This window comes from Diceros bicornis, chromosome 11, assembly GCF_020826845.1.
Source record: "Diceros bicornis minor isolate mBicDic1 chromosome 11, mDicBic1.mat.cur, whole genome shotgun sequence".
Lineage (NCBI taxonomy): Eukaryota > Metazoa > Chordata > Mammalia > Perissodactyla > Rhinocerotidae > Diceros > Diceros bicornis.
This window is the reverse complement of record NC_080750.1, coordinates 7170948-7192456: the sequence shown is the minus strand read 5'-3', so window position 1 is coordinate 7192456 and position 21509 is coordinate 7170948. Positions and strand designations below refer to the sequence as shown.

General features: G+C 37.9%; 1 protein-coding gene across 1 annotated transcript in view; it reads right to left on the bottom strand.

Annotated features, from left to right (window-relative positions):
• Positions 1–664: 664 nt before the first annotated feature.
• The window catches only part of FAM241A (family with sequence similarity 241 member A), a 35826-nt gene continuing 14981 nt past the window's right edge, over positions 665–21509 (bottom strand). The window contains exon 2 of the mRNA XM_058549913.1: positions 665–1099. Within this exon, the coding sequence (XP_058405896.1) occupies positions 854–1099 (246 nt within the window). The 3' untranslated portion in view covers positions 665–853. The remainder of the gene's footprint in view (positions 1100–21509) is intronic.

The window sequence follows — 21509 nt, the reverse complement described above, 5'->3', positions numbered from 1 at the left end:
AATGTAAATTTCTGGAAAAAAATACACTGAAAACGTCTCTCTAGAAAAAAAATATGCAATTTGTTAGATACAAGAAAATACAGCATTACCATGGGGTGCAGCCAACTACGGACCTGGCTTCTGAGACCTTAAAAATTCACAAAGAGTAATTAGCACCAAAATTGTCTAAAACTTCAAATGATATACTGAAATGATTCTAGGCCAAGTGTTACATTATAAAAAAGTTACATTTAACTCGGGAAGTTTCCTCAGCAATAATAAATATATTCTTTTCAATCTTTAGAAAATGTGCTAGCTTTACTGGTTTTCATAAAAATATTAAGGTAGTGTATAGTAATTATCATTTACATTGGTCTGAGCTAAGCAGGGACAATAGAAATCCAAATTATTTCCTAAATAATATGGAGTTATTTGGTGGGGGTGGGTGGGGAGTAATTCTCCAATTAAAACTTACTTTTAGTTCCTTGTTTCATCCTTCTTCTCCTAAAATGTTTTATTGGAGCTCTTTACAAGACCTATATTGCCCAATTTGAATTCCATATCCTGTTATTTTCCCTGCTCACTTTTTGGTGGTGTAATTTAAGTTTTGGCACGGGAATAGGGTGTTTAAGAGTGGGCACAGATCACAGTAGTAAAACAAGAATTTTGAATAAGCTACAAAATGTATATTCAACCCTGTTATAATCAAGAGTTGAGTTTAATTTTAAACAACATCCACTCATAAATTTAGTTACAAAACAGCACACAATTTGAAACAAAGCAAACCTTTCAGCTTTCATGTAGTGAAATATATAACTTCACCAATGACGTATATGGCTACCAAACATCAAACGACAGCTCATTCGACCATATTTTACTGCTGCACATAAATAATGACGAGGCAAAGAACAGCAACCAGTCCCAGGGCTTGCAGGCCAAGGAACCACAGCATGACCCAAAAGAAGATGACGATTACTGGTTCCACAATTCTTTCGCCAAAATACATCCTTGTGAAGCCCATGTTGAGGAGGCTTTTGTTCAGTTCACCAAAAAGCGTTCCCAGCTTTTTGTAGTCATCTCCAACAGGCTCACCAGTGTGGTTTTGTGATTCTTCAATATCCTTTAAAAAAAAACAAAACAAGACAAAAAAAACATAAACATAAAATGAGAAATAGGTGAAGGTCTTCAAGAATAATGACTATTTCACAGTTCTTCATTATCTGCCAAAGCACTGAGCATATTTCTGATAATCATCCAATACTTGAGAATGTTCCATTTTTTTTTTTTGCTGAAGAAGTTTCGCCCTGAGCCCAACGTCTGTTACTAATCTTCCTCTTCATTTTGGCTTGAGGAAGATTAGCCCTGAGCTAACATCTGTGCCAGTCTTGGTCTATTTTGTATGTGGGTCTCGACCACAGCATGGCTGATAAGTGGTGTAGGTCCGAGCCTGGGGATCCGAACCTGTGAACCCAGGCCGCCAAAGCAGAGCACACTGAACTTAACCACTAGGCCATGGGGCTGGCCCCAGAGAATGTTCCTTTTTGATTGACAATAAAACAACTGCGTCTGTGCCCACCTTTCAAGAATATGGAAAGCACTGATTTATTGATTTCTGTGGAATCAACATTGACTGGACCCTCAACTACCAGAACACTGATTTACAAGATGAAGGAAGGAACTGATTCATTTCCATTCATTTTCTAGTTTCCTGGAATTGCACACAGACAGCTGCTTAAATCATCACATTTATATGCAGTGACCATGATTTTAGGACAACCATTTTCTACCAATCTCCTGCTTTGAGGCAGTGCCCCAGATTGCTCTGTCCTGGTAAGTAAGCTTCTTTGTAGTCCATTCATTTGACACTAAGATTTAAAGGAACCTAGCCTTAGCTGACTGGAGCCTCTTGCTGCTACTACTGAGCAATACTCAGTCATTACTGCTGTGATCTTTCAATCTTAGCCCCAGCTAAGGAGACTTCAGTGTAGGCCTCTGCATAGTTTCCTGTCCAAATTCTACAAATGTCCTAAATGCTTCTTATTAATCTCATCAGGAGAAACACAGTTTCCAAATAGGAAGAATTCTGTACAATACGCCCAAAGTCCACCTAGAAGTCAGTTCCCCAGAAAATGCCACGTGCACTCAATTATACATACCAAAAAGCATTTACTATTATATTACCTCTCAGTCTTATTATAATTAAGGCTTTCATGCCAGTTATTAAGCTACTGTCGCTCAGCTTCAAACCCACCCTTTAGAATTCTGCAAATATTTCTGGCTCCCAGTTAGGCTCTGCCAACCGAGGGACTAGAGAGACAGTCCACAGCTAGAAAAGAAAGAAGGGACTTGCTCTTTCTTGCTGGCTTCTGATGGTTTCTTGAACCTGTCAGCCTCACTCTAGCAACAGTTCTTCACTCTGGCAGTAGTAGTTCCCTCTAGCAGCAGCCACTGATTTCAATTTGGCGGCTTCCTAATACTTGCAGAACCCATCTCAATGTGCCTTCTTGAGACACAGATCCAACTTGTGGGGGCGTCTTCCTCAGATAGCTGGTTCCCAGGTCTGTGTCTTCCCTCCTTTGAGCTCAGAGACACAGCACCAGGTGAGCAGCGATCTGTTCTTGGAAGTCTGAGTTTCAGCTCCATGGGGCCTTTCTCTAATCTCAGTTTTAGTAATTCCACCTCATTGCTTGTCTGCCCCAGGCCTAAGAGTGGTGGCTGCTTCTGGCTGTTGCTATCTGTGATACTTTAGCCTACTTCAGTGCTGTGGTTTTTAAACTTGAGTGTAAGTCAGAATCCCCTGGAGGGCTTGTTAAAGCACAGATTGCTGGGCCCACTGCCAGGGTTTCAGATTCAGTAAACTGGGGGGTGGGGCTTGGAGTCTGAGAATTTGCATTTCCAATAAGTTTCCAGGTGATGCTATGAGGCTAGTCTGGTGACCATCATTTGAAAAATCACTGCCTTGGTGTTCTCTTTCTGCCTTTCCTATTCCTCAATGCCTACTTAACAATTCATTATATTAAATTATCTTTGTTAATTAGTATAGTTTCTCTCTCCTCACTAGACCCTAATACAGTCACATACACACAAAAACACTGTGTCATATAGATGACATAATTGTAATTATAATTTACTAAACTTCATTTCTTTTAGAAGTCATGACTCAAATCAGTAATTACTTATTGAACATCTACCTGCTCATAGTAGGTGCAAGATGGAAAATTACTCATATGAAAAAAAAAAAAAGGCTTTAGATATAGGGTTTCACATAATAAAAAGTAAGTATTAAATACCATTATGGGTGCTGTCTAGGCCAAAGGAAAGTTAATTAGCTTAAAAAGACAAAAATCACCTGCCGAAAAGAGCCAATGAGTTTGAGGGAGTTTTCAGTCACTCTTCAAACACATGAATCAAACTTCGATTCCTTTAGTAGAAACCAAAGCTTGATGATTTCAGTCATCAATCATTAAATAACTAAAAATATTTTTTCATTTAAAAACCGCCTTATTTTCTATTCTACATATACAGTTTAAAACATATTTAAGGGAAGACAGTGAAAAAAATCTAATTTTTATTTGCAATAGTCAGACAAAATGATTATCAATATGACTTCTAAGGTGGCCTTTTCTCACCTAATGGTAATTTATGTAGAGCAGAATGTCACTGATGAAGTAGTGGAAAAATGAGACTCAGTGGGGCATCATTGTTAAGTCTATATTTTAAGTTAAACCAGAATTATTGGAGTTATATTTATAATTTTTTTATTACTTTTGGATTTTCATTTCTATATAAAAACAGTGGGAAAAACAAAATGCTGTAGAGATATCTAGGGAGTTCAAATCCGGGCTCCAACACTTGAACTCAGTGACCTTGACCAAACTACTTCCCTTTCCTGAGCTTCAGTTCCTAATCCACAAAATGGATTTATATGATCCCTTTTTGATGCTGATAATATCCTCTTGAATGATAACTTACTTGTTAACCTTTCCTTATTTTTTTGCATTTTAATTTCTAAATTATTTTTTCCTTCACTGATGTGCTGTGATCTTTTTATGTGTTCCATGATAATATACTACATTAGAAAAGAAAAACACAAAAGCTTGTTCTTCCCTGAGACTAAGCCTTTTCTTTTCTTTAGGACAGAACTTGAGAGTCCTTGATTTAGTTCAGAATTCCTCTGGTCCCTCAACCCTCTCTACTCCTTCAGCCTCTAGCATTGTTAATGTCATTTCTGGCCTCTTTTTTTTCAATTTTTTATTACAGTTTTTTTTTTTTTTACTCTTTCCAATTTCTTTTAATCTATACACTCATTGTACTTGGAGGTTTTCTGTTGTTACTGAAGCTTTTTAAGACTTTTTTTTCAGTATTTTTGTGGTTTTAGTACAAAGAAAGCAGCCTAATCTGATATGGTTCTCTATGAAGATTTACTTTCAATTCTTGTACAAACTGCTCGTGGGTTTTTCAGGGGAAGAAGTAGGTGTTGCAACATGTAAGTCAAAACCGGGAATCAGTTAACTCCTAGAGGCCAAGTGAGGAGGCAGCAATGATCACACCTCAGATCCTGGGAACAGCTGGTGGGACTGCGATGGGAAGTGGAAGACCCAGTAAGGACTGGTCTGGGCAAGCTGTGGCTGCGGCAGGCTGCTGCTGCTTGTTTCTTTTTTCTTTTCTCTTTGTGAGGAGATCAGCCCTGAGCTAACATCTGCCAATCCTCCTTTGTTTTGCTGAGGAAGACTGGCCCTGGGCTAACATCCGTGCCCATCTTCCTCCACTTTATATGGGACGCCACCACAGCGTGGCTTGCCAAGCAATGCGTCGGTGCGCGCCCGGGATCCGAACCGGCAAACCCCGGGCCGCCGCAGCGGAGCGCGCGCACTTAACCGCTTGCGCCACCCGGCCAGCCCCTGCTTCTTTTTTCAATATGAAAAATTTTCAAGCACACACAAAATTAGAGAACAGTACAATGAACCCCTATATACCTATCAATCAGATTCAGTAATTACTAAAATTTTGCCACCTTACTGGAGTACTTCTTAATCTGGGCAATCTAAAGGAGAGGAAAAAGTGTAATCACTAGGATGCCTAAAAGTGGCATATCTTCATAAATGAAGTTCTGTGGAAACATCAAAGATGTCCAGCAATGAAGTGGATGGAGGTTCAAACAATTCTAAAGGTCAGACACTTAAGAACAAGCAAAAGGAGAGGTAGTATTCTTAAATCAGTGAGATTGCAGTCAATCTCATTACAGTATTTTCTGTATCCAGGATATCCCCCCAAAACCACAATTCTAAAAGGTACAAACAGCAGTGTGCTGGTAAATGTTTAACAACAGGCTTTGGGGGGTGGGGTGGGGATGGTGGATCTCTGATTTGTACCATTTGCCAATTCTGCACTGTTTTCCAATTTCTGTGGCCAGTTTCAAGCTACTTATAACCAGCTGGCACGGTTCCTGAAATTTAACAATTGGCTCTTACGTCTGGTAGGAGCCAGCACCTGCACTCCATTGTAGGGACACTAGTTGAGATAAAGACCTGCAGTGTGATGACTGATATAATATATTGAAATTAGGAAAATTGTATTAAGAAAGAAATATATTATGACTTGAGTAGTGGATATGGTTAGATAGAATGCAATACATGGAATGCTATAATACCACCACAAGTTAACAGCATTTTGCTTTTTCTGGTCTGTTTCATGCAGATATCAAAAGTGCATCCAATTCAATATGTAAGTTCTTATTTACAATAAAATTTAAGCTGCCTGATTTGTGAGGAAGTGGTGCTCTTTCAGTGCTCCCTAGCTCCGTGAATGGTATGGCACTGCCATCCATATGCCAGATCCAAAGGCCAGAAACCTGAGGCATTCTTGACCCCTCCCGCTTCCCCACCTCCCACATCCAGCTCATCACCATTTCCTCTTTATTTTACCTTCTAAATATTTCCTTAATGTGTGTACTCTATTCCGTCTACTACTGTCATCCTAAAACAATCTACTAACGTCTCTTGACTATTCCGACAGTTTCCTAAATGCTCTTGCAAACATCGCTTAGCTCCCCCATAAACTATTTACCACACCTCAGCCACAGCGATCCTTTCAATCACTCCACCTCCACCCTGCTTTTAGGATCAAGGCCAAAATCTTTAACATGGTCTATGAGGCCCTGCTCAGTCTGGCTTCTTTCTGGGTGTCTGGCCTCATCCTGTCATCAGCCTCCTTCCTTTCTCTGTTTCAGCCACACTGGTCTTCTTTAACTTCTTGAATAGGCCATGTTTTTGCCTGCCACAGATTCACACAAGCTGTTTTCTCTGCCCAGCACACTCCTTCCTCCTGCTGTTTCTTAGTTAATGCCCGCTCTTCATTTAGTCTCAGTTTAAGCCTCAACCCACTGTCATAGCACTATATAATGCTCTTGCAATGCAAATATGTGTATGATTGTTTGATGAATGTCTTTCTCTCTCACTGCACTGTAAGCTACACCACTTAGGGCAATATCTATTTTTGCTGACCACTGACATCCTCTGGTATCAATGTACTGTCTTGGGAATAACAGCACACAGAAACGGCTCAATAAATATTTGTTGAATAAATGGAGAGAATGTCTGGCAAGCATCAGAGCAATATCTTGATAGATTTTCTACCTTGGTGACTTCTTGCCAAACAAAAGATGATCTTTACTTTCTAAAGTATCATTTATTACAGTAATCTCAAAACAATGTATAAATGTTTACGGGATTAGCAGTGTTTCTGTTGTGGATGTATTAAACATCCATTCCCTCTTTCCTCTTTCCTACTAGAACCTTAATCCAGCCCACATTCCTCAGGTGAGGCAGATCCCACCTCCAGCTCCAGAGATGACAGGTTTAAGAGGAATCTCCTTCCTTTTACCAGAAGCTGGCTTTGGAAAGGGCATGTGATCCACTTTGGAACATTGACTTTTGTGGGTCTTCTGGGAACACTCTTCCTAGCTCTTCTGACAAATTTGGAAAATGATCCTTCATCTGTTTCTCCACGTATAGTCCTTAGGTAAAGAGAATTTATTGTATTTGTATTAGTTTTCTATTGCTGCCATAAGAAATTACTACAAACTTAGTGGCTTAAAACATCACAAATTTATCATCTTATAGTTTTTGTAGGTTAGAAGTCATGCCAAGAGGATTGCATTTCTTTCTGGAGGTTCTAGGAGAGACCCTATTTCCCTACCTTTTCTAGCTGCTAGAGGCTGTCCATATTCCTTGGCTCCTGGCCCCCTTCCTCCATCTTCAAAGCCAGCAGTGTTGCAGCTCTGACTATTCTTCGGTAGTTAATTATTTCCTCTGACCACCACAGCGAAAGGTTCTCTGCTTCTAAGGACCCATGTGATGAGGTCTAGCCCACCTGGATAATCCAGGATAATCTCTTCATCTCAAGGTCCTTAAATTTAATCACACCTGCAAAATCTCTTTTGCCAAGTAACGTATCATATTCACAGATTCTAAGGATTAAGATGTGGACATCTTGGGGGGTGGGGGGAACCATTATTCTGGCTACCACAATATTTTATTAAAAATGATTTCTTTATATATCTATTTCCCTGACTAGCTTTGATAAGAAGGGCAAGGTCATTAAGGGCAAGAACCATGTCTTATAAATTTTAACATTAGTAATTAGTATATTGCACTGTGCCTTACCCATTATAGGCTCATAATAAATATCTGTTGAATTAACAACAGAAATATTCTACAGTAACAACATATTAGGCAAACACACACACACACAAAATAAAAACATACAAAACTTACATGTAACATCATTTTCTTCTCCCATGAGTACTGTGGTGAATTTGTTCAAGTATTTATAAATAAATTCTAGACCAGATTACAAGATTTAGCTGCTAGCTAAAATTTTCATGCTCAAATCAACTTCTAAACCATTGTATTTTAAGAGCAGAGACTAATACGAACAGATGAATTCTTGAGTCCTTGACTCTCTCTCAGATGTCTGTAATTCTCAGAGTGACAGTAGTAGTGGTAGTGTTGTTATGGCAGAGTAGAAAAGCTACCACTGGGAGCCCACCATGCGCCAGGCACTGCACTTTACAAGCGTCACCTTGTGTGATCTTTCCAACAAGCTGGGAGGAGGCACTGTTACTTTCCCTCATCTGCAGATACGGACTAAGTGTCAGAGGAGTTCAATGTCTGGCCATTGACTTATACTCAGTAATTGAAGTTGGTGTGATATGAACCCAGACATTCTTACTCCACCACACTATTAACGCCTACATTATACTTCCTCCAGTTATTATTATATTAATAGCTAATATCTGTCTAACGCTGCTCAGTTTTCAGAGAAATTTTACATATTTGATTTCTGAAAAAAGAAAAGCCATGTATACATTTTAAATTTTCACAGAATGAGTACATTTAACACAGTGAAATGAACATCAGTATCTTTTATTGCTTGACATCTTTTCTCAGTTTACAGCATACTTAAAAGTGAGTTTATCAAGCATAAAAATTCCTCAAATTTTAATTTTCATCTTATATAAACAAGGTAAAGTTATTTGAAACAGTTTAGTACATTTTTCATAGCCCTTTGGGTATTAAATAGAATTCAGATTCAAATGTGAAAAAAAAAGACTCCAAGGAAGAATGAAGAGATATACTTGGCAGAATTGCAATAAGGCAAAAAAAACCCCACTTCACACATAAAACAGTACGCAGTGCAGAAATGCAGATGGCACTTTTCCTCCCGTTCTAACATTAATCATGTTGTGTCCTTGACAATTTTTTTTCTTTGTATGTGAGGTTCCAATCGAAGAACATTTGTTAAATGCAGTTTCCTTCATGATCTTACAATGGTACTCACGATGACAGGCACATTAAAGAGTGTTCTCACTAAAACAGTGATATTATTTTTTTGGCCATGATTAAGCACATACATAAAAATAAAGGGGTGATATAATTAATTCAAAATCCTTCTTAAAAGATACACAAAATTAATGATGAGAAATTAAAGGTGAACACTTAAATAATCATAGGATTTTTAAGAGAGAAGGATGCTTAAAGATAATTAAGTCAAAGTCCCTTAGTTTAGAAACAAGGAATAAAAGGTTAAGTCGCACAGCCTATTAACAAAAAACAAGGCTCTAGAAGCAAACAGGACAGATTCAAATCATGCTCTGTCATGCATACAGGGCAAATTACTTAACCACTGACCCTCAGTTTCCCCACGTATAAAAGGAACATAATAATACCTAGCTCAGAGTTGTGATAATAAAATGAGGAAATAGACAAAAAGCTTTTAGAATATACACAATAATCACTCAATATACGGTAACTATTATTATTACTATGTTTTTGGTAGAATTTATGTCTTGTGATTTTTACTTCTCTTTCTATTGTACCATGCTGCCTGAGATAATTAATACCTTGGTGATCATCTTTCTCATGATAATTAAATTCAGTTGTATTTTTCTTCAAGTGTTATGACAGTTTAATTATACAGAAGTTGAGATTGTTTTCTATGGAACAATCTGTGCACTTTGTATGGCAGAGCCTTCATTTATTCACTTTAAGAAGAGCACAGCTATATTCTATAAACAGGCTTTTGCTGAGTGGGTGACAATTTAGATTCACCTTCAACTGTTTTCCTGTTTGCAGCGTTACATGCTGTATTACTGCACAGGACTATGTGTGCAGTACTGGACATCTGCTGTTTTTGCCTGCCCGGTATTTATCCACCTTCTTCTGCTAGTAGCACTGTCGATTTAACTTTGGGGAAATCACCCCCCACCCACTTTCAGCCCATGTGTTTTGGGTGAAGATGTGCCTATTCCGCCGGTTCCAGGCCTGGCCAATCAGAACATGTCATTTCCTTGGACATATAATTAGTTAAGGAATGAGCATGTAACACAAGACAGGCCAACGAAAGCTCCACCTAAGACTTTTGCTGCAACTATTGAAAAAGAGACACTTGTTTTTTCACTGCTATTGGTTAGTTGCTAAGACACAGGACTTCTTATTACTGTGAGGGAAAAGCTTGCTATAAATGAAGTCAATATAAAGTAAAGCCAAGAAATGATATAGTTGATATAGTTTGAAAACTTGAATCCAGCTAGTGCATCTACCTCTGGTCCTTTTAATAATATGAGCCAATAAATTCCTATTTTGCAAAATCTAGTAGGAGTTAAATTTTTATCATTTGAAACCAAGAGTTCTGGCTATAGATGATGATGATGATGATGATGATGATGATGATAAATAATAATAGTTACTCTGAATGTTTACTATATGCTAGATATTTACATTCATTATGGCATTTAACCTTCACTTTTTACAATAAATATTGTTAGTTAATTCCAGAGTCTATGTTCTTAACTATAGTGCTCAACTATTTCCTCATTAACTTGGTTTTATTGTTACTAACGATAATTAATGTGACAAATGTATTAATAATATTAAAAAAACAACTAATGGGAGTTATCCAAGTGGAAATTTTTAGATATAACTTTCTAAAAGTTGTTTTTAAAAACTATATAAGAATACTTGGATAAATGGTTATTGTAAATATTCAGACAACACAAAGGAATATAGAGTAAAAACTAAGATGCTGATTTCTCCTTGCCACTTTTGGTTGGCTTTCCCTAGCTGTCAAGCAGAGCCAGCCTCAATAATGCAAGACCAAGGAAATCATAACTATAATATCTCAAGATGCATACCAAGCAAAAGGGAAACAATTTTTGGATAGCACATACTAATCTGTGAATTGAGGTTTACTGAATGACTGAATGAATGAACAACTCTTAAATCTGGCTGCAACCCCTTCTCCTTTCAACTTGTTTATTCAACTACTCCCACTGACTGTTTTTCAGCTTCACTGGGATTGTAGTCCACTGATCTCTAACTTCTCTCAATCCACTAGCCCTCTTCTTTCTTCACCTTCCTCATTCAGCTTGGGTTCTATGGCCCAGAATTTCAATAAAACTTTAAACTCCTTTGTCTCATAGGGCAAAACCCTAATTTTGGAGGAACTTTATTTTCTATGCCTGCACCTGAGCGCCTGTGGTGCCAGAGAAAGTCACACCAAAGGGTATATTGGTACCAACAGTTTATGACCATTAACCCCAAACAGATCTTCAAATACCTCACATTCCTACTTCATTTCTCTGCTCAACTCTTTTTTTCTGCTCTCTTCACAGACTTTCAAATCTCTTCTTCTTTTTTAAATCTCTAACTGCCTCTTGCTCCTCTCTTCTCTATCCCCTTTCTCCAGCAAATTATCTGACCCCCTACTTCTCAGGAAAAAGAGAAGCAGTCAGAAAAGGGCTTCCTTAACTTTGTGATACTAAATGTATCAACTACTTAAGTTTATGTCCCTCTTCCCTGCATTCTCTTTTGTTACAAATAAAGAAATGAGGAAGTGTTCCTCGTACATCCAGTTCCTCTTACCTATGCTTAGGATCACATCCTTTCCTACTTTATGTTAATCCCTTTTCCATTATCCTCTGTCTCATACACATTCAATCTTTCCCTCTCAATTGGCTCCTCATCAATATTTATACATGCTTGGATCTTTTCCCTCCATGCCACATCCTCTACTAGTTCTGCCTGTCTTTTCTTCTCCTCCATAGCCAGACTGTTTGAAACAATTCAGTCTGTTTGTTTCCATTTCTTCATCTTTGTCAAGAACTGTGCAAGACTGCCATTTTATCTTACTTGCAAGTTAACAAGTTAGCCTGTCACAGTTTCAGGGATGCTGGCAGAAGACACAAGACTCCTGGGTCAGAGACAAAGGACTTTATTACTCAGGCCACAGGAAGCAGCATGAGTTTCATGTTGACGGTGGTTCCCCTTTCCTCCTAAATACCACAGGTAGCTGCTGCATGCAGTGGGTTTGCGTCACATCTGAGGAACCCGGGGCTTAGGGAACTCTAATCTTTTATTATGGGCTGCAGGCAAACTTGCCTGACCTTTGTCCCGGAGGGAGACATTATCTTTACTACACTGGACAGCAAACAAATCTGCCCTCTGCTCCAGAGGGAGATCCTATCCCTATCTTCCAAGTCTGTTCACTTAACAAATATCCTTAAAAAAACAGTCCAAATGAAATCTCTTAGTTCAAGAGATCCACGGAGAATTGCTCCCAACAATTTTCCCTTCACATCTCAGCCTACTCCAGTGTGGCTTCTGTCCCCATTACACCACCAAAACAGCTCTTGAAAAAATTACCAGTAAACTGCCATATCAATAAATTAGATATTTTAAGTTCTCATTTTATTCAACCCCTACGCAGCATTCATAATGACCATTTTTCCTTTTCTCTTGAATTTTATGGTATTATATTCTCCTTGTTCTATTTTCAGAGAACCTGGTCTGAACCTTACCTGGTCCTGAGCTCGCACCATCTTTTCACTACATATTCTCTTCCCAAATAAGCTCATCCAAAACTTAACAGTTTGAGTTACTACCAATAAATCAGTTATTTAAATATTATATCCAGTGCAGACCTTTCTTTTGCACTCCAGAACCATATATTCAACTGCCTTCTTGACATTTACACTTGGATATCTTGAGTATACTTTGATATTCAACACATTCAAAGCCAAATCCATGATTTTCCTCCTCAAAAACTGGTCTTCATTCAATGAATAGATTCTCAGGAATGAAATCTGTCCTTAATTTTACAAGCCAGAAACTCAGGAATGATCTGCAAAATCTTCTTTTTCCTCATTTCCTATATCCAATTTATCAGTGGGTCCTGTTGATTTTAACAGCTAAATCTTAAATATCTCCCTAACCTCCCTCATTCTTCCTATATAATTCTACTTACCTATCTTACTCGGCCTCATCTTACACTTTGTTCCCTCCTTCACTTTCTCTACTTTAGCCTCCCTTTCCTAATTTGTCTCTCTCATACTCACATACTTTCCTTGACCCAGAGCTTTTTAAAAAGTTATTTCCTCTGCCTGGTATATTCTAGCCTCTTATTTTCATCTACTAACTCTTATTCCTTCTTCAGATCTCAAGAAAGTCTGTCCTGACCTCTCTGCTGGAAAAGTCTCCTTATTAAATGCTCTTATCACACCACATCCTTATCAGATGAATTTTGTGTTTTGTTTGATTATCTGATTCATGTTTATCTTCCTCAGTGGCCTGTAAATAGCAAAAAAGCAAAAATCATGTTTTTCCCCTTTAACTTTTATATTCTCAGTGCCTGCCATATTTTAGGCACTGTCACCTAAATTACAAGGTCTTACAAGGTATTCCATGTAACCATCCTATTAATTCAGCCTACTTTCTAACTGTCCCCTAAAATAAGCTCTATGCTAATCACATCCCCCTGTTCTCTGCATCCTCTCCACTCATTTGTAAGGCTTAAGGTAACAAATGTTGCATTAAACATCTACTATGCTTGTTTCCGATATTATCCTATATAAAATTCAAAATAACCCTACGAGATAGGTATATTATGATGTATCTGAGATTACCTGCTCAAATAGAGATATATAATATATAGATAGTATATGACGAACCAAGACTGAATTTTGGACTGATTCCACAACCATGGCACTATACTAGTTAGGTAATATTTTTCCCATTTTTAAACTCAGTATATAAAAAGTTCTTTATAGCTTAGTCATAGAGTACAAGTTGAGCATTTATAAAGCCAAAACCTAATTTTTTAGATAAGATAGAAAATTTTTGGACCAAGGCAAGGAAAGCCTCTTAAATGGAGGAGACTTCTTCCCCATGGGCATTAATGGATGAGGATTGAAAACAGGCAAGATGTAATCAAACAAACAGTAGTAAAGATCCCAATTACTGCCTGCCAGGGAAACCAATATGTGATAATAGTGCTTTATCAATTAATTAAATCCCAGAATAATGTTTTCCTTATTGCATTAACCATAGCACTTGGAAAGATTATGTACTGCAACGGTTCAACAGGCTTATTTTAGCTTACGTGCTCCCTCCCCACCACACATACCCACACACACACCTTTGTCTTGCATTCTAAATTCTGCCCTTTGTTTTTGTAAGTGAACTTTTGTGAGCAGGGAAATGATACTGGTTCCTAGTCAAAAGCAATTGTGAAGTGTCTCAAAAGAAGATAAAACAACAAGCATTTATAGTTCTTCTAATCTCTCTTGTTCTTCGGCTGTATATAATCTGTCTTCTCAATACCTCCCTTTCTGGTCCTCTTCATTCCTTCCTGTGGATTTTAGTTACTACTTGGTGTCATTTGCTTACTCCAATACAACTTTGTTTCTTCCTGCCTCTTTTGTGCTGATATTGTCAAACATATTACATTTCAATGTTATAGGCTCAACGATATGATTATATACATATTGTTTGATGCAATTGTTCTTTAAATCAATCAAGAGAGGATATATGCAATTGTACTATCTTTTGTAATTATCTGTATAATTACTTTTACCAGTGCTCTGTTTTTTTGGTGTGGATTCAAAGTACTGTCTGGTGTCAGTTCATCTGGTGTCTTTCATGCTCATAACTTCCTAGGATATTTCTTGTAAGACAAGTCTGCTGGCAAAAATTCTCAGTTTTTGCTTCTCTGGGAATGTGTTTCACCTTCATTTTTGAAAGATAGTTTTGCTGTATATAAGACTGTTCATTGACAGGTTTTCACCTTCAGTACTTTGAAGGTGTTGCCCTATTGTCTTCTGTCCTCCAATATTTCTGATGAGAAGTCAACTCTTAATCTTAATGGGGTTCCCTTGCATGTGATAAGTCGTTTTTCCCTTGCTGCTTTCAAGATCTTCTCTTTCTCTTTAAACATTTTGAATATGATGCGTCTGGATGTGGACATCGTTGTGTTTAACCTACTTGGATTTCATTAAATTTCTTGGATGTGTAGCTTAATGCTTTTCATTAAATTAGAAAAATTTTCAGCCACTATATTTTAGAATACTTTTTCTGTCCTCTTCTCTCTCCTTCACTGATATTCCCATTATTTGTATGTTGGTATGCTTAATCATATCCCACAATTCTCTGAGGCTCTGTTCATTTTTTTTTCCATTCTTTTTTCCTCTCTGTTCTTCAGATTGCATAACCTCTACTGATCTATCTTCAAATTCACTGATTTTTATCTTCTGCCAGCTCAAATAATTTTTATTTGGGTTATTGTACTTTTCAACTCCAGAATTTCCATTTATTTAAAAAAACCCAATTTCTCTTAACTAATATTCTCTATTTGATGAGACAGTGTCATCATACTTTCCTTTCATTCTTTACGCGTGGTTTCCTTCAGTTCTTTGAATATATTTATAATAGCTGCTTTGAAGTCTCTGACTGCTAAGTACATCATCTGGGCCCTGTCAAAGGCATTTTCTATTGCTCGCTCCCCCCGCCTCCCTATTTATGGGTCATCCTTGCCTGTTTCTTTCCATGTCTCATAATTTTTTGTTGATAACTGGACACTTCAGATACATTTTAGCAACACTAGATTACTGATCCCCCACCCCCACCCTGGGGGTGGTTGCTGTTACTGTTTGCTTGATTATTTGTTTAGTGACTTGGCTGAACTAATTCTGCAAAGTCTCTTCCTCTGTAGTGTGCAGACTCAGATGTTCCTTCTCATATTTTTTCCCCTTGTTTTCATCTTTTAGCCTCATTACCTAGGGGTTGCCCCTGGGTTAGTATAAGCCATTTATTGGTTAAAGGTTGTGCTTAGGCCCCCTTAGCCAGTCAATTTTTAGTCTCTACCATTGGCTGTATCTGTAGCTTAGAGACTGCTTTCACAGTTTAGGGATTTTATTTGTTTGCCCCACATTCAGTCAGAGACTAGTAGCTTGGAGGTTCCCACTCTGACTGCTCCTGGGAGGGCACAGCCCTGAGCCAGTATACAGTTTTCCAGACTGTTAGGGATGATTGTGATATTACTTTTGAGCCTTGCTTCTTAGGAGTACCCCTGGATCAGAGTAGCTTATTGTTCAATCAGTGTTTGATCACAGTTTGTGTAGAAGCCCCTTGTTCCTGGGAGATTTCTGCCCTGTGTTGATGGGGCTGTGTGCAGCTTGAGGAATGCTTTCAGGTCTGCCCCACATCCTGCTCTGATTGCTCCTGAGTGGGTGCAGCCTAGCACATGCACACTGCCGTCCTGATCCTCACAGTTGACTATGATCCCAGGAGGGCTCTTCTTGGCTGACTCTTTCCCTGGTTCTTTTTTTAAAACTTCTGGCTGCTATGTTGTTGTATTATGGAGCTACCATCCTCCTTTTAATTGCTCTTTACCAAAATCTGTATTGTTTTCACCACCTTAGGCATGGAGTTCTCCACTCCTTCTTCCAAATAAAGTCAGTCATCTCAGGCAGATCTATGGAGCTCTTTACCCCTTATGGTCTGCCTTCCATCCCTGGGCAGAACACCTGCACCACTGCACTGGAGTTGGGGGCTGGGACCCTCTTTTCCCAGAGTGACAACCCTGCTCTACAAATAGGCACTGGCAGTGGAGAGCAGCTCTGAGTCTGGGCTTGCCTCTTGTGTGGAACCTCTATCCTATGGTGAAAACCGACAGGGTAATTGGGCTGCAGTGTTCTCAGTTTGCTGTGCCTAGATTAAGGGCTGGGTAGGGGAAGGGAGACTTAGTCCTCTCGGCCATGCCTACCTGGAAGAGTTCCTATAACATAAGGCTGGAAGTGGGGAAAGGGATGAGAAACAACGGTGGCCCACCCCTCCAGGGTGAAACTGTAGCTCTAGACTGGGAGTTAGGGGAAAAGGGAACTCCATCTTCCTGGCTACACATGCTGGGGTTGGAGCTTCTGTAACACACCTGTGAGGGGGAGGTAATAGATTGGGTTGTGGCTCAAATGCCACAAATACCCACTGTTCTTACTGATATTTAGTAGGTTTTCTTCAATGAAAGTTTTTCAATTTGCTGTAGGCCCTTAGGATGATTCCCAAAGACTTTAAATGATTGTATTGTTTTCAAATAATTTGCACCAGTTAAACTCTTGTTTTGCTGTGGGGAAAGTCCTCTGAGTTCCTTACTGCATTGTTCTAGAAGTCCTACCTTGCTTATTTCTGGACATTAATTATTTTTGGTGGTGAATTGAGAGACAGTTCCTATAAGGGTGAACCATCCTGGATGGGCAAGCTAGTTTTGACAGCTTGTTTTCTGTAGACAGAAACAAGACAGCTAGTTTTCTTTTTTTTTTTTAAAGATTTTATTTATTTTATTCCCCCCCCCCCCCCCGCAAAGCCCCAGTAGATAGTTGTATGTCATAGCTGCACATCCTTCTAGTTGATGTACGTGGGACGCGGCCTCAGCATGGCCAGAGAAGCAGTGCGTCGGGGTGCGCCCGGGATCCGAACCCGGGCCACCAGCAGCGGAGTGCGCGCACTTAACCGCTAAGCCACGGGGCCAGCCCAAGACAGCTAGTTTTCTGTAATCAGTTTTGGGACCTTAAGCTTTTGAAGGGTGTTTATTATCTTTCACATGTCTTGTGATGGGCAAATTCTGGGCATAAAAGTTCAACTTCCGAGGATCCATTTAATCAGATGGTTCTTCTACTAAAACTTAAAAAAAAGTCTTTAAATATTTACTTGTATTTAAAGTTTACATGAATAAAAAACAATGGATTTCTTTCATTCCTTTCTCATTTCCTCTCACACCTATCATTAAAGAGGCAATTTTCCTTCTTTGCTCAGCAGAGTATAGCAAGTGCTTTAGTTGGTAATTAACTCATTTTTTTATTAAGCCTAAGGAAACTTAACCAGAAATTCAAATCTCAGAATAGTCATTTTTTTGGTTTAGTTGCTTTCAATACATTAAATGTCACACCCAGATCTGTTTTTTAAAATAATTTTTAGCATAATAAAAATTTTTTTATGAGTATTTATAACCCTCTGGCAAAGTTCATCAAAGATGCAGAAATGTCAGGAGTAAATCATGAATGATCTGTGAGCATTGAAATTATCTTCTCCTTTCTACTCTCCACATTAAATCCCTGGCAACCCAGAAAGAAAAAAATAAACAAAGAAATAAACATACTAATACATATAAGAACAAATAAAACTACCTTAATCTATTATGTCTAGTCAATATAAAATTTATAATTATTTTGCTATAAAAACAATTTTACTTTTGATAAATTAAGGAAAAGCAATAGGATATACTGGAGTATATGAGGAAGCAATTTGGTTTAAAACTAATCTGGCCTGACCTTGTTTTTCCAAAAGGGCCTGACGTGGCCTGTTGAGCATGCATTGTACATCTGCTTTAAATATTTACTGTCCCAAAGACAAGAATGATGCCCTTAAAGATAGGGATGTAACTTCCCCCACATTGGCATTTCCTTAAGGATAAGCATCTCTCCTTAAAATAAGGATTGATTGCTGACCTGCTGCGCTCACCTTGTGACCACCCACCTTGTGACCACCAACCTTCTGTGTTCACCGAATTGCTGTGCCAGCAAGGCAATCTCATGACTATTGTAAAAGGGACATTCTAATCATATGTGATGCATGCTTTTTGACGGTATATAACCACTCTATACACCTCCACTTCTTTGGTGCCCTTCCTTCCTTGGAGAAGGAAGGCCCTGGGCTAGTCCTCAGATCTGGCTGATAATAAACTCACCCGAATTTTTTTTTTTTTTTTTTTTTTTTTGCTGAGGAAGATTTGCCCTGAGCTAACATCTGTGGCCAATCTTCCTCTATTTTGTATGTGAGCCACTGCCACAGCATGGCCATTGATGAGTGGTGTAGGTCCGCACTGGGAACCAAACCTGAGCTGCCGAAGCCAAGCGCTGAACTTAACCACTAGGCCACCAGCGCTGGCCCTAAAATCACCCCAATTTTGATTTGTAGATTGATTACAGATTATTTGCATCAACACTTTATAGAACAAATTCTATTCAACAAACATTTTCCTGGTGCCTATCATGTATTAGATAAATAAGACTATACTCTTAACTTCAAGAAGCTAACAATTTAGTAAGGAGGTTAACATTTATGTAAAAATAAGTATTTTTTAGGGCAAAATATGATGTGTTTAAGAGTTGCAAAATGCTTGGCATTTAGTTCAAAAAAGGTCAATTTGGTCAAAAAATTAAATAAGGAAAGTTGACAAAAAACAGCCACCACCATTTCATGCAATGCTTTCAAATATTTAGTTAGCTGATGTTTTTAAAAAAATGATATGGTATGTTTAACTGCTTTTGTCTTGTTATATAATAGAATAGATGTTAATACCACTAATGAACTACAAACTGATTCTGTTGTTATCAAAAACATCTTTACTTCAGTATTTAGTCACCTGCAAAGACTCATTTTTTGCTTTTTATTCGTCTTCATTTCAGAGGCTGGCCCTATGTAGAGATGCTCTGATATATGAGACAAAAAATAACAACTAAATAATGTTTAAATGAAGTTTTAAATGGATTTCACAAAACATTTATTAATTTAAAAACTCTAACATTTATTGAATATTTATTATGCGCTGGGCAGTGATTTAAGTACTTTGATCTTCAAAACATAAAGGAAACTGAGGCAGAGAGACAATAGAAGTTAGTCAAGATCACCTAATACCTGGTGGAGTGACGGCACATTCAGGCATTCTGCTCTAGAGCCCATGTTCTAAAGCCCTGCACTACATGCTTGCTTAGAAATATAAGCTCAATCTTGCAATCGTTCACATTCTATTTGTTTTAAATCATTTTTAAATAACAGTTCAAAGTTACACGTGTCTTGATTCACTTATATTCAGCAAAAATAATAAATCATTTAAAAATGGTTTTGTGGTGTTACCTTTGGCTCACTGCACAGTATAATGCCTGGTCTCAAGTGTGATACTTACTCTTTGATTATGATTTAAAATTGTTCTCTTTTTAAAGATAAAAACCAAACCAACCTCTAATTCTTAATCCCACCATTGCCTCCCAGAAGAAAAGCAAAGCAACATAAACTGGCATAAAGACTAAGCGCATAGAACACTTCAGATGCAGATTTTTTTGTTTGTTTCATTTTTCTAACTATATCCAATTAAGAGAGAAAAATGTATCTTATTTGCACAGAAAATAATCACCTCCCCCACCCCGAAATTTTCTTGCCTCAGTAGTATGAACAATGAACTTCCAACACAGTAGAAAGTGCTCCAGTGATCACAGAAAGGCTGCCTTTATAAATAACATAACTTTTGATTGAATATAATCATAGTGAGACAAAAATGGAGAAGGATGAACAATGACAGAAACAAAGGGGTCAGCTTCAGAGAGATTTTTGGATTGAAAAATCTTTCCTCCCAAAACATTGGAATTTTGTTTCACTCAATCCACTCCACCATCCCACTCGACCTCTCAAAAGACCCTTTTTAAAACAGATACTGTTCCTTTCCTTTAAAAGGGCAGGAGTCTCACATTTGCAAAACACCAACAAGACATAATATCATAGTGTGATAAACAAATACATGAAAATGGATATTAAGAAAGAAGTAGTTACAAGTTTTAAAAGCCTCTTGACTAGTTACACATTTACCCCTTTTGGCTTTTATTTTCTCCTTGTAGTTCAGAACCCACAGTCTACCATTTCAACTTTGAATTCATAGCCACATGTTCTCCCCAGTCCCTGACTTTCAACAGCCTCCAATTTCCCTGCTTCTTCTTCTAGGCTGCCACATGTTGTGGTAAAAATTGTGCTCAGATGCCTCATTATAAAATCATGTTGTCTCAGTGTTCTTGGTATTCCTTCTATACTCTCAAATCCCTGCAGTCACCTCTCAATAACTGGTCATCCAATTCCTCATACTTATTGTTCCAAATCTTTCCCACTTTTCTATCTTCTTCTTCTTCCTAGAGGTGTTACTATTTCTTTTTAAGGTTAACTTATATTCATAGACCAAATGCTCCCATCCATACATAAATCCAAGTACAAAAATGGATTTTGTACTGTAATACAACTTTACATTCCTAAAGCAAAAAGAAACAAAATAGAGATCTGGATTGGAACTGGAGCCCTAGTATATTAGGCAAGTCACATTTCCTTTTATGACAAACTCAAGAAAGGCAAAGACATGACAAAATCAGAAGCACTGGTCAGAATCTGAAGCACAAACTAGATGAGGACTGATTCTTACAAGCACTGGTCTCTCACTGATGGCTGCTGTTCTGGTTGCTTGACCATAATCTATTGAAACAATCAACAACATTTACGACTTGGTAAATACTTATCTTTTACATTAAATTTTAGAATAAATTTTTAAGTTTGTAACTAGGCAAAGGACGTATAGCTTTATGAAAGCTTAAAAATTCTACTTGTTATGCTATTATATATCTTTTCCATATTATATTTGAAGAGTTCAGGACAAACATGGCTGGTATGTCTAACAGAACTACGCAAATACATAAGCCATCCTTGTTAGAATTAAGGTGTCTTTAAAGTTAACTTTTTATCATTGATTTCTTACTAAGGTCTATGATGAGATTTTTATCTCATAGCAAAGTTAACAGTAGTTATGAATCTGACAACTTTTCAAAAAGCTATGAAAATGCCACTCATAACAATGTTTGGGAGTTGTTTATTGTGTTCTGTACAATAACA